The following is a 14,252-nucleotide window of genomic DNA, read 5'->3' as shown; positions in this document are numbered from 1 at the left end:
GCAACCCACTGACCCAATTTACATGTTACTGCTTTGGCAAAGTTCCTGCCATCAAACAGATTCTTGGTTGTCCACTCACTTCAATAATAAAAGCATCAGTCATGTAGGTAACCCTACCTACATAATCAGTACTTTTATACCTTAATTACCATGTCACATTGGAGTTTGTAATGGGATAACAAAATAAGATACAAAAAGTTTCAGTCCAAGTATTCTGAATACAGAGCAAAGACATGAAGAACTGCAGGTGCATAGCTGACTCTCAAAATCTGTTCAACAAATATGCCTGAAATTAGGCCAATGATTCATGTGGGTCACAGTAAACATCAGTGAGTTAGTGAAACATTCTGCACAATGCAGAAATATCCATTCTGCACAGTGCAGAAACATCCATGCAGCAGTCCATCATAAATCAATCCACATGATCCTAATCAAATTCTGGTTTGAAGCAGGCCATAGGTGCACTACAAACCCCTTTTAGAAATGGTGGTGAACACATGGTCCTCCATATGTTATTAGACTCCTACTCCCATTATCCTTGCCCATTGGATGTGGTGGCTGGGGCTAATGAAAGTTCAAATCTAAGGATCTAAGTGAACTTATAAATGCATGTTCTCTATTCGGTGACAACAACATCCAGTGATGAGTTGCACATGCAAAATAGTCTTCATAAATCAAAATGCCACAGGCAGAATTTTCACATCACATTACCTCAGTATTTTTTAGCTGAGGCCGCTCACATTCAGCTGAACATAAATCAAGGGAGACACACAAATGGAAGAATAAACACCCATATTTCATATATCCTGCCGTTCCAACTCATATGCCTCATAAGACTATGAATCTGTAACCCCAATGACACACAGTCTTTGTTCTGCTTCACTCCTGCTAGACTGAAATAAGGAGTTTGTGAATTGCACCATTCATCTAAAATTTGCACATTAGAGAAATGCTACCACTAAAATTGAGTTTGTCTGTAAGTTTGTCTGGCAACTGAAACAAAGCAACAAAACACTACAAGCAACAATATTTGTTTCAAATTAAATAATTATACAAGGTTGTTCTAAAGCTTGCTCCATCATAGTGTACTCCATTATTCAACACATTTTCCTCTACTTGTGGCAATCTAATTGGAGATTGTATAGCATAGAAAATTCCATTATACTGAATGCTCACAGAGTATCCAGAACGCACTAATAAATTTAAGGTCAAGAGGAAGAGAAGGAGAGGTGGCCAAATCCTTTTGCTCTTAGAGGATTTGGAAAATAAACTGGCCTATGAACAGCTGTTAAAGGTCATGATCAAATGAAGCTATATCCTAGAGATGGGGCCACACACTGTTGGAACTTACTTTGAAGTTTTTTGCTGCAACAGCTACAGCAGCATGCCTTGGCCAGAGCAAGTGTTGCCATGAAAATTTCACAGAAAGCTTCAACTGCACATCTGGTTCTTGCTGACATTTATATACAGCTTATTTCAATTGTAGACCACATTTCCCTGAAAATGTTAACTTCATAACTAGATCCAGGTTAGTTCATTTGTTTGCCAGTCCTCTATTATAAATAGAACAGTTGGTTGAGATGAAATAAAAAATTAAGCAAGGTTTCTATTTTAGATTTACTTTAGTGACATTTGCACTGGTTGTCCAGTATCCTTTAATGTTCTGAGACTGCTTTAAGTTATCTTCATATAGCCTTGTTCTTGAACTGCTGCTTCCACCATTTCTCCAGATCAAAAAATTTGGTTTAACATAAGGGAATGTATGCACTGGACCTTCCTTATTGTGATAAGATTTTTGAGATTCTTCTTCTGTGTTCCTCTCTTGCTCTTTACATAGTTGTAATTCACAGACATGCACAGGAATAACTTTTATGTCAAGTGTAAAGCCTAGTCCTGTAATGACACAGAATGCAGGGCAAGTGAAAGGAGGGCATGAAATGCTGGGAGAAAGCAAAGTGAAAAGAAGTCAGCTGATGACAGTTGAAGAAGAGAAGATGCTGAAGACCGACCTGAGGAAGGAGATGGACAGGAAATCAGAAAGAAGAAAAGCAGATGCAAAACAGAACTGACAGGCTGCTGTTCAGACAGCAATAATTAACACTATGATGGAACAAACAGTGGCCAGGAAGTGAATTCATATTATTGTGTTAACTTTTTTATCTATAAAGTACCACCCATTCATACTCATTAAATCTAGGCGTGCTTGCCAAATTGATTCTCATCTGTAATTGAGAACTGTGTGGATTAAATGTGTTTTGTCAGCAGACCTGCTAGCAGGAAGGGAAGGGAAGAAAGGGGTGACAGGTTTTAGCCCTTCCTCCAAGGCACTTCCCATCCTTTTCCTATCAGTAGATCTTTTAAGAAGAAGCCAGCTGCTTCAAGCGGAGTGCCTTGCAAGTAAATTTGTGTGGGACAGGAAGGAGGGAGGGAGGCAAACTCTCTTTCCACCCTTAACTTCTGAGTGACAAACCCAGCAAGTGGAAGGCAAAAGGTCACAACCCCCTAATCACCAGCAGCTAAAAGTGATTTTGCTAGACTACAGGGTTTAATGAAAGCAGAAGGAAAGCAAAGAGCAGAAAGCAAAGAGCAACCTGGAAACATAAATGACCGCATCTTCTTAGAATACGAGAGATCCTAAGGATATATTACACTGTGGATTCTAGTTACTAGAATTAATTGGAAATTAAGTAAAATTTTATTCATTTCAAGAAATTAAAAGATTCTTTGGGGCCAAACTGCAGCAGACAAGTATCTTCCAGACCAAAATGAATGACAGCACAGAAGTATGAGCCCCCACACCACCTCAAGGCTATTGTGATGCACCTACTACTTTAAACTTTCCACCACAAATCATGTTTCCACAGTGGAAGGCTAAACAACTGAAGATCTTAGTTGTGAACTGGGTGCTAATTGGCTGGAGCCAAATATGTGATGTGTGAGAGGGAACAATACACACAGCAAGAGCTTCAGTTTTTTCTATCTGGTGCAACAATTCCCACTGCAGAAGAAACCAATTGCTTTTAAAAGTTTATGTCTAGCACACGGAACTGTTGCGCTCAAAAACAACCAGTGGAGCACTTTTTTCTTTACAGCAGTATGCAAATTACATGTCTGGATCCTGGTCTATGGATAAATTAAGGCCGAAAGCCCTCCATAAGCCTCAAAGTCACACTAACATCTGCCACACAATGATAATTCACCATAATGCTTTACTGTTCTCCTAATGTAAGTGTAAAGGTGAAAACACACCTTGTCTGTATTAAGTGGGATTATGGAGTACAGTGGTACCTCGGGATGCAAACGGGATCCGTTCCGGAGCCCCGTTCGCATCCAGAAGCAAACGTAACTAGCAACGGCACGTCTGCGCACGCACGCATCACTTTTCGCCACTTCTGCATGTGACATCATTTTGAGCGTCTGCACATGCACGAGCGGCGACACCCGGAAGTAACGTGCTCCGTTGCTTCCAGGTTGCCGTGGAGCGCAACTCGAACGCGCTCAACATGAAGTATATTCAACCCGAGGTATGACTGTACTTTTAATGCTCTGCACTTCCATACATCAAGAGGCTGCTCTAGTTAAGCAGAAGAACCACAAATCTGCCTTAAAGTTATTGGCTCCCTTTACTTTTATTGCTTTTCCAACTCATACCTGCTAAATAAATATTCTACCAGTGTTTTGTATGGGGCTTAAAAATCAAGCATTGTTGTAGTTATTTGGTCATGGTATATATTTCAGGTTTCTCTACAGCTTCATAACAGATGTATCTAAATACCAGAAAATAGTATTCTATGGCTTAGTAGGTAGGAACTAGAAAACCATTAAAATTATTTTGTTATTGTGTAAACTACAAAAACCCTGGAAATTTCACATACTACATCAAGTCTCTGTGCACTTCATCGGCCAGTAACATCACTGCGATGTACCAGTAAGGCAATGTTAACACAAATATTTCATGGCTTTTAACCCAGTGCCGGATCACATTCATAGTCATAGTAACTAGAGATGTGGAGCCTTTCCCAAGTCATCTAATCCATCCAAAAACTGATGGAAGATCCTTCACTGCTTTATAGACTGAAGAGCAAAGAGCAATACTTGCTCCATCAGAGTATCAGTAATGGTTTAAGTTAAGTGCCTTTCCCTGGGTAACAATTATGGGTCTTCCTCCATATCATCTGGATTGGGGGCCATAATGAAATGTTTGGGGTATACAAGATTGTGCTCATACGCATGTTCTTCCCAGCGAGCATCATCACTTTCATGGGTAATATAACGCTCTCCGATGCGAGTTTCAAACTCCCGAAGATCAAGCCAAGTTTGATAATCCTAAAAAGAAAAGTTTAGATGAGTTGTTTCTGAACACAATGTTGATCTTAATAGCGCAGTGATTCATTTCTAAAAGCACAGTGTGTTACCCAACAATATTCAGTTCTGATGATGGGCAAGTTCCACCACAGCCTCTGCATCAAACCAATGTAACACACTGATTTCATGCCAGTTAATCACATTACTTTCTAACCCTTGCAAGACCCCAGTATGCCTATCTTCATGCCTGCCTAACAGCAAAGTAAGCCCAAACATCTTTCACCTTTAATGATACAAGTCCTGCCTGGGTCACAAAGAACAGGCAAGGGTCAAGATAATAGACCTCCACTCTAGTCATGCTCACAATCCTTACACTTAATTACAGCCAAGCTTAGAGGGAGGTGTTTTTTGCACACACACAAAAAACCCAGCTAATTATTAAGACGTGGAAATGGGATGCTCACAGGAGATCCTCTCCAAGTACCTTTCCCTCAAGACAGTTTAAGTTGGGTTTTTACACTCCATCTGGATTCCAAAATGAAAAGAGCCCTTATGGTAGGGGTTCAGGAAAGCTTTTACAGAGGAAAATCAGTGGAAGGGTTTGACAACCCTTCTTTCTGTCAGCTGATTCTTCCTTTCAAGTTCTGTCTCCATCACCAAGCCATATACTTTGGCTCAGCAAAAGTGGGTTTCAGACATCTAGTTACATTCTAAGTCATTAACTGATGGCTGGGTGTATGATACAACAACCAATGCTATAAAGTAATGAGTGTCAGAGACATCACTCTAAATCCGAAAATTATGACTCTTAACATCCATTATTTCAAAAAACCCAGTGCATACTGTTAAACCCAGACCAAATTAAACAAACTCTCATCATGCCCAAAAAAGAAAGGAAGGAAAAATAGATAGCTCTACTCAAATTGAATCAAATAAACTTTCCAAGATTTCATTTATACAAGACCTGTCAACTACTTGAGTCAGATTATGATTCATGTAATTGAACTGGGTAACATATAACACAATAAAGCTGGTATGCATTAGCTATACCTGTAACCACGGGTGACTAAGTGATTTGTCAACACTGTAACGTTTTCTCATCTTCACTTGAAGCAAGTTGTTTATTAAATCGATAGCTGGAGGAGCAAGAAAGAGAAAAAAGTATTCAAAATAAGTATTTTGTCTTTTCTGTCACCCACAATAATAATTCTGAAGGAAAAAATAGTAATTAAGAGAAAAAGGAAAGTTTGTGGGTTTGTGTAAACAGTACAACACAAACAGTTTGTGTTGTATGGGTGGAATTCATCTGAAGTCAACAATAAGACTTCTATTTGTTTTAGAGAATTTGAATTGTACCATAATGCTGAAAGATTACACACATTAAATTGGGAGTAAGTACTTTTGAACAGAGCAGCATTTACTTCTGAGTAACATGTATAGGATGCTAAGTTTGGATGCTTTCAGGACAAATTGATACCTACTATTGAAACAATTTTTCAAAGTGTACATTTGCTGCAAAAGGTATGCAACAGATCCAAATAATAAGTTCCAAATTGTCATTACCTACACACCAGTGCTGAAAACTAAACATGACATTAGCAAGCTTTAAGCACAAATAAAGTTCTTTTTTCTGGGAAACGCAGACTACAGGCATGGGAGGAAGCAAGACAACTTTGGAAAGGGCTGTGTACAAAGAAGTGCATTGCTGAATAACACATTACACCAACTGAAAAACACTGATCTACAGGCATGTTTTCACAGAGGGTTCCCAGGGTCCATTATGATAATTGGTGGCTCTTTTCCTTTCTACAGCAGGCATTGGGAAAGCCCTAAATATAATGCCTGACAGGGCCATACCTCCAGATTTTAATCTTACAACCCTCCAAACCAGGCCCTATAACATGAAGCAGAAGGTTTCCAACATAAAAGTTAAAGCCTTTTATCCATCTGTGCTGGAGACCCATCTGCAGTATAGTGGATAGCGTTCAACCAGGACCTGGAAGACCCAGATTCACATCTGTTTTCCAGCCATGAATCTCATTGGGTGACCTTGCTATTTGTCAGTCTACAAACCCTACAAGGTTGTTGCAGGGATAAAAAACAGGGTAGAGGCAGGTGCCTATACACTATCTTGAGTTACTTGGAAGGAAAGGTGGAATAAAAGTGCAATAAATGAATATTTTCTATTACAGTCAAACGTTTTGCAATAACTCCTGAATAACAGCACTTTGTTTCCTCCTAAATTTCTTGTAATTCCATGGTCCCATTCACACTAAATGCCATGCCTTATAGTCTAAAATATAGAAACATGGAAAATATTATGAACCAAGATATTATATCCAAAACCTCTAGAGTATATTTACCTTCACTAGATATTTCCTTCCAGGGATTTGGTGGATACATAAATGCTGCATTTTGAATCTGGTCATTTATGTCTTCATCCTCATTAAATGGAAATGTACCACTAAGGCTCACGTAGATGATGACTCCCACTGACCACATATCCAGAGATCTATTGTAGCCCTTACTTCTAAGCACCTCTGGGGCGAGATAAGCTGGAGTTCCCACTACAGACCTCCGGAAAGACTTCTCACCAATAATACGTGCAAAACCAAAATCGCACAGCTTCACCTATAAAACAAATATCCCTTGATTAAATTACCTTGAACTGAACATCAGTATCAAAAATTCATTAACTGTAATAGCCAACTCTTTAAAACAAAACAGATGGGGGTAGGGAGTTGTGCGCCAACATACAATTTTGCAAGAAGTGCTCATTAGAAAAATGACACGCTATACCTGAAGTGTCCAACCAGGCCACTTGGTAGATCATATGGAATGGTTCTAACTTTCGGGCTTAGTAACAATTCTCTCAGAGACCTACAAACACTGGTGTGCGGAGAATTGTTTTATGAGATGTATTCAAAGTACAAAAGATGGTGCTTTGTTCCCAAATGGCATAAAATACAGAGTTAATGAACATTTTATCCTGTATATCCTCCTGCAGAATATACAACCATTAAAAAAAAATACTTCATTCTTTCCCACCTGAGGAAATGGCTCTGCTGATGCTAATAGTACATTTTCAGGTTTTAAATCACAGTGCACTATATTCTTGAAGTGTAAATTCCTCAAAGCAACAAGTATCTAAGAAAATAAAAGGAAAAAAGTATTTTCAAAATCAGAGAGAAAGAGATGCAACATATTATATGTCCAAGAATTGCCTAAAAGACAGGTGAAATTACCTTCAGTTTAAGGATCACCAGGAGTCCTCCTCAGCCCCTCTTCTGAAAGATGTTAGGGCTAGGGAGGGGGAGAAAAGGCCCACCTTCACATGAGACTGAGGTTGGAGCCAATGCTGTCAAATCGTTAGTCGAGAAGGGCCGTAGTTCAGTGGCAGATCATCTGCCTTGCATGCAGAAGGTCCCTGGTTCAATCCCCAACATTTCCAGGCATGACTAGGAAAGACTCTGCCTAAAACCCTACAGAGCCAGTGCCAATCAATGTACACAGTACTGAGCTAGATGGACCAATGGTCTTGCTCCTGTATAAGGCAGCTTCTTAGGTTCCCAGTGCAAAGACCATTGCACTAGTAGAGGTCTATTTCTCAATGCTGCCCACAAACCAGTGCTAGCTCACCAGCCCAACCTGCTGCCCACTCACCCACCACTGAGCCTAGGAGGCAGTGCTTTGCTTGAGAAGCCAAGTGCAACTCCAATCCATGGTGGACTGACAAGTCTCCCACCTCCCTGCCGTGGCAAGCCATGGAAATTGGACAGACATTTTCCTAGTCACATTACCCAGAGTGCCTGGTTCTGAAGAGGACCTTTGGTGCCAGGGCTGCTGCTACTTTAGGGTCAACAAATATTTTTTTTAAAAAAAATAAAAGGGAGCAGCTAGGGAAGAGAACATTACTGGTACCACAAAGAAGGGTGCAGGCAGCAGGAGATTCTACAGGCAGAGGGTTCAGGAGCTGAGCCATGCCATGGAGTCGAAAGCAACAGGTTCACTTGTTGTGCAAGAGGCTGCACTACCAGACATGTTGTGAAACTACCTTTAATTTTTTCTATCCTCTACAACTTTAGCATACACATACAAGCTATTCATTTTGGAATCTGTTTTCCCCCAAGTGACATGTTAACAGAGTAAGTTCAACACTAACTCTCTTTAATGTAGCACTATCTTGAATACAACCCTGAGTCACTATTTGACTGCTTGTTTGTGAAAGGTGCTTCTTCGAGAGCAGCAATAAAAAGGAATCTCAATCTACCAAGATTCCTGCCTGGTACAGACGGTAATAAATATTAGGGGATCCAGATCCAGATCCCTACTTAAGGTTACTTTGTATATAATACTTTTCTGAAATGTTATGAAAAAGTAATTTCCTGTGGTTTGATAACAGTCTATTTTAAATAGTTGTAGCCTGCCCTGAATGTGTGACAACAGAACTGTACAAGCCATTATTAAGAGCAGACTCACCTGAGTGACCATGAATTTGGTGATTCTTTCTGGAAGCCGGCTTTTCTCACTGGAAAGAATCATCTCCAACATATCGCCATGAAGTTTTTCCATTACAACAAAAACCCTTTCTGGAGTTTCAAACATACATTCCAGGTTTACAATCCCAGGGTGGTGCAAATTCTAGGAAGCATATTTAATATTGTCATGAAAAATGTACCACCATTATGTACTGAAAATCAGAAAATATCTGCCTAGGTCCTGGCTATGCTTTATTGTTTAGAAAGCACTCAAGCAATCCCTAGCAATATTTGTAGACAGAAAACACAAGCTATGGCTCTTTTTACAGTTTTCCTGTACAGCTCAGAAACTACTATAGCAGGAATAGTAAAATATACAAAAGCAAGACTACGCAGAGATTGTACCCAGCTATGTCAACAATGATCACACAGAAACGCTGTATGTTCACAACTCTGAAACATGCAGATTCAAGCCTCTATACAATTCAAGCCTCTGATTGCTCACCTACTCACAGTATTTCAATAATAAACTTATTCCTATGATGTAACAGAACAGATTCAAATAATCTTTGTACCTGCAAAATGGCCACTTCATTGCGCAGCTGACTTTCCTGTTTTGTGGGGAATCGCATTTTATCAATGACTTTAATTGCCACATCCCTTCCGGTCTTCCTATGTTTTCCTACATAAACACACACAGAGTACACACTTTAGTATCTCCAACCTAACAAGGAGAGTCAGAAACAAACGCTTTGCACAGAAGGTAGATATTTGTGATAAATGTGTATTTAAATATTACACTGAAAAACAGAGAGGGAAATATATCTGTCATTTACAGATTTTCAGCCAATACCCATGAGAAGAGAGAGCTTGCCTCTTATCCCCACCTGACATCCACATGGTAGATTTTATGCTTGCATAGGGGCTCTGGCCACATGATCTGTACACCACAATATTAATAATGTACAGTTTGCATGAATAAGGCATCTGCACCTGTTGGACTTGAAGCATTCAGGTTCCTATGCAAATGTGAAGTCTACATGATTATCACATGAGAAAGAGGATGGGAAGTAGTATAACCCAAATCACAATCTCAGATGAAGCATGCAAAGTGCTGAAGCTTGCATCATATCAAAGTGCTTCTCCCTGCTTAAGGCAATTATTGCTCTGCTGTCTAGATCTCTGTGGTTAAGATCTAATCTCACCTTAAGACCAAAATCCCTGCATGTCCAAGGAGAGAATTATACTTTCATTTTAGTGGGGTGGGCTTCTTCTCAGTCCTTAATTGCATGGGGATATTTTTGGTACACCTTTACTAATATGGGCATAGAGCCTAATTCAACAAAATCATTGTTTAGCTCCGCTCTCAAAGTGCAGAAGTGAGAGGCAACAGAGTTTGCTTGAAACAAATCAGAATTTCAAAACTTGCTCCTTCAGGGACTATTCATGTATTACAAACATTATAGCTTTGAATGTGCAAAGAGACTTGCTTATATTCAGTTTTAGCCACACTCACTTATAAAATAAAATTACTACTTATCTTCCACAGATGAGGAATTTAGGTTGAGTTAATAAAATGGTCCAGAATTACTGAGTGAGTTAATAAAAGGATGAATATCAGAATCCAGATTCTACCTACAGGACAACCCTACCTTCTATCACATTGCACTTCAGCTGATATGGAACAAAACATACAAAAGCCTTGATATAACATTAATGAGAAAAGCTGATCAGTTTATTTAAGATAAGCACAAAATATACATAAGGGGCAGAAAGAATGCTAAAGAAATGCTACAAGGACACCACACTACTACTATTTTAGAGGCCTAGCTAGACCTCACCTGGAGTTCTTTATTCAGTACTGGTGATTCTGTAATTAGTCAGGGTACAATAACTGCTCTGGAAGATAGTTGCATGGAGCAAGCAGAAAGAGTACCTGCCTTAAAGATTTAAGTGTAAGTAAAAGGTACACAAAATATAGGCTTATTTTCACTAGATTAAAAAGAAAGGCAACCCAACTGTAACATTCCATAACTTCTGCAAGGTAACAGAAGAACCAACTGAATGGGAATTAATTTTGTAAACCAGGCAAGCAATTGCGTAAGAGACAGAAACTGTCTCTTGAACTGGAACTATTGAATTACTTTCTCCTAACCTGAGAGAAGATCTAGCATGAAGCAAAGCCAAATATCACAAGTCTGAACTTGCAGTGATTGTTTAGTCAAACTTACCTCCATACACAACACCAAACTGACCAGAGCCAAGCACCTCATCAGCAAAGATCTGGTATACGGAACTGATATCCTAGGGGAAGAGAGGGTGCAGGCAGGGGAAGGTAAATATTATGTTCAATTACTTCAGTGACAGAGGCAGAAGCTTTAAGAGCTACACTTCATGGACACAAAAAGGGAAAGAAAGTATTTCTTTATAACCCAATTTAAAATTACTCCAAAAAAGGGGAGTAAAAAAGGTCCATTCCCACCTGTTAAAACCTGTTCATGCTAGCATTGTTTACCATGTATAGTAACTTGTGTAACAGAGATGAGAACAGCATACAAAATTAACATTTTCAAATTTATTTGTAATTTATTTGCAAATTTACAAACTGCAGTGCAATCTGTATTCCTTAAACTTGTCTCCAGCTGTGTAACAATAAGCATACAAACCAGCCTTTCTGTCAGCATGAATGTGTGCTCATATGCTAAGGCCAGTCTATATGAAAATCCCATCAGAACCATAGATCTTTGTTTCTTTAGCATGGCCAGTCAAGAACATTTGCCACATTGTAGATGTATTCTGTATATGCAAAAGAGGAGCTGCAACCAATGATGGATTCCTGACAACTGTACTTGTAGTAAGCACATTGTCACACATATTTGTAATATGAGCAAGAGTAGGGCTGGGCCCCAGATTTGGCATCACTGCCTCATTTATGTCACTGGCACTGGGTGAAACTCATTTAGCTACCACCAGACCTGCTCTAAGGTGATCCACAGGAAAACATTCCAGAATTTCTGGGCACATTCCAGAGAACATTCTGACCTCACACTAAGAAGTGCTTGACTAGAAGAACCTGTCTGCCTCACAAACAAAAGTCAGCCTTGAGATGAGGGAGAAAGAAAACTGAGCACAAAGGTGGAAGCCATGCCCTTTTGATATGGGCACATGAAAGGTGGGGACAGGACACCTACTAAAACTCTAGCCTAGCTAGAGACATTTCCCAAAGAGCTCCGAACAGGCACTGAACCAACATGTGTGAATGCCCAGAGATCACGAACAAGAAACACAGGTTCTCTATCCTGCAAACTTGACAGGCATATCACTAATATAATAAACAAAAGACTAGGGAAGAAGAGTACAAACCACACATCACCTAAACTACCAATAAAATAAAACATTTCAATTAGGTAAAGGTAAGGTAAATGACCCCTGGACAGTTAACGCCAATCAAAGGTGACTATGGGGCTGTGGCGCTCATCTCGCTTCAGGCTGAGGGAACCGGCGTTTATCCACAGGCAGCTTTCTGGGTCATGTGGCCAGCATGACTAAACCGCTTCTGGAGCAACGGAACACCGTGATTGAAGCCAGAGTGCATGGAAATGCCATTTATCTTCCTGCCGGAGTGGTACCTATTTATCTACTTGCACTGGCATGTTTTCAAACTGCTAGGCTGGCAAAAGCTGGGACAGAGCAACGGGAGCTCACCTCATTGCAGGGATTCGAACCACCGACCTTCCAATCGGCAAGCCCAAGAGACTACAGCGCCACCCGTGTCCCAAAACATTTCAATTAGCCTACCAATGTTCTACCAAAACTACAAATCCTATACATATTCATTTAGATGTTCTGTCAAATTCAATGAGACTTGCTTTCAAGTAACTGGGCAAAGGACTGCAGCATTTGTTTCCTAGACTATGGGGTTTCCCTTCCCCCAGATAACCTACTATAAGAAGGCACTGGAGTATGGTTTTAGATCAGAACTTGGATGCACATTTCATGCTTGGGGAACAAAGTCATTCCTCCTTTTGGGAAATAACTACCAAAAAGGCAGCCCCCAACAATAGTCTTTTTAAAATAATAATAATAACCCTTAATTCTCATCCAACAACTGATAATGGTTTTAAATTATAGGTTCAAAATTTGTCAGTAATCTTTATTGTATTTAGTTCAATTCCTGCATATCAGAAGAAGAAGAGTTTGGATTTGATATCCCCCTTTATCACTACCCGAAGGAGTCTCAAAGCGGCTAACAATCTCCTTTCCCTTCCTCCCCCACAACAAACACTCTGTGAGGTGAGTGGGGCTGAGAGACTTCAGAGAAGTGTGACGAGCCCAAGGTCACCCAGCAGCTGCATGTGGAGGAGCGGAGACGCGAACCCGGTTCACCAGATTACGAGACTACCGCTCTTAACCACTACACCACACTGGCTCTCAAGTGGGGGAAGGGATCAAACTTATAAAGTATCATTTACAAGGCTTCTCTTTTTGCATTGCTCACTACTAAAAAGGTTAAGAAACTTTACCATATATAGATTTTTTTTCAGACAAGTCATTGTATTAAATAAGCTAGGTTGCCTAATGGGAACAATATGTTCTTCAGCTTTTCATTTGTCTTTATCTCCAATTATTTTGATATAAAATAGCCATCGGGGGACAACTGATAACAATCCAGCTACAATAGTATTTACATTTTGTGACTCACCACATTTTCTTGGATCTGGCAATTTGAAACAGAAATGCTGACAGATAATTCTTCTGCAATGAGAAAATATACATGTTTTTAATGTGGAAGCAGTATTACAATGAAAGACCAATGTCCTAGCAGCCAAACATTTATTGACATTCCAATTAATATGTGAAATGTAGCCTTGGCACTCTGCATCACATTTCCAAACACCTCTTTATGTTCCCCTAACAGACAGCTTTCAAAATCTCCCTCGCACTGAACTCTACCACAACAACACAGAATATTTTTCTTCAGTTCTATTTTGTCACTGGCCATCAACATTGCCCGTGTTCCTCCTTCCTTCAAGACATTTGCTCTCCTTATGTCTCCACCTCGAAGGAACTAAGGAATTTGTAAGCACATGCGTTTTTCTTATGTATCAGTCAAATAGGCTTACAGAATGTATTGCATGACTGTTACACAGGTCTGAACCTAAACACCAGTCTTTGGGGGCATTAGGCATTGCCAGAATCTCCTTTAATTCAACAGTCAGACAACCCAGTCCTGCTTTTCATCACAAGTTCTCCATTCTTTGCCTCTAGCTCAGAGCTGCAATGTGCCAGGGCTCAGCCTTATTTTTAATACAAGGAGAATCACGAAAAATCCAGTCCAAGCTGTTTCACCCCACTACCCTTCTATTTAAGCCCTCCCTGTCCCCCACCCCCCACAAATGCACTGTTCTTGGCTATGAAGCATGCATGTTGTAATTCCACCTGTCCTCCCCTCAGGTCATGCCTTCCTTA

General features: G+C 40.0%; 1 protein-coding gene across 4 annotated transcripts in view; it reads right to left on the bottom strand.

Annotated features, from left to right (window-relative positions):
- Positions 1-1,790: 1,790 nt before the first annotated feature.
- PRKD3 (protein kinase D3) overlaps positions 1,791-14,252 on the bottom strand; it is a 52,230-nt gene continuing 39,768 nt past the window's right edge. The window contains exons 12-20 of one of the 4 annotated variants that reach the window (XR_013983599.1): positions 13,486-13,538; positions 11,015-11,087; positions 9,359-9,465; positions 8,785-8,946; positions 7,354-7,452; positions 6,669-6,936; positions 5,356-5,441; positions 3,532-4,326; positions 1,791-3,254 (exon numbers count right to left, since the gene is read on the bottom strand). Coding sequence is in view for 3 of the 4 variants with exons in the window: in XM_080997678.1 (XP_080853804.1) it covers positions 4,153-4,326; positions 5,356-5,441; positions 6,669-6,936; positions 7,354-7,452; positions 8,785-8,946; positions 9,359-9,465; positions 11,015-11,087; positions 13,486-13,538 (1,022 nt within the window). In the remaining variant the exon portion in view is untranslated. Of the gene's footprint in view, positions 4,327-5,355; positions 5,442-6,668; positions 6,937-7,353; positions 7,453-8,784; positions 8,947-9,358; positions 9,466-11,014; positions 11,088-13,485; positions 13,539-14,252 lie in introns of all 4 variants that reach the window. The other 3 variants (XM_080997679.1, XM_080997680.1, XM_080997678.1) reach the window with 3 other exon arrangements.

Source organism: Podarcis pityusensis (assembly GCF_964106645.2).
Source record: "Podarcis pityusensis genome assembly, chromosome: 3".
Taxonomy (NCBI): Eukaryota; Metazoa; Chordata; class Lepidosauria; order Squamata; family Lacertidae; genus Podarcis; species Podarcis pityusensis.
The sequence above is the reverse complement of the archived record's forward strand: the minus strand, read 5'-3'. Positions and strand labels throughout refer to the sequence as shown.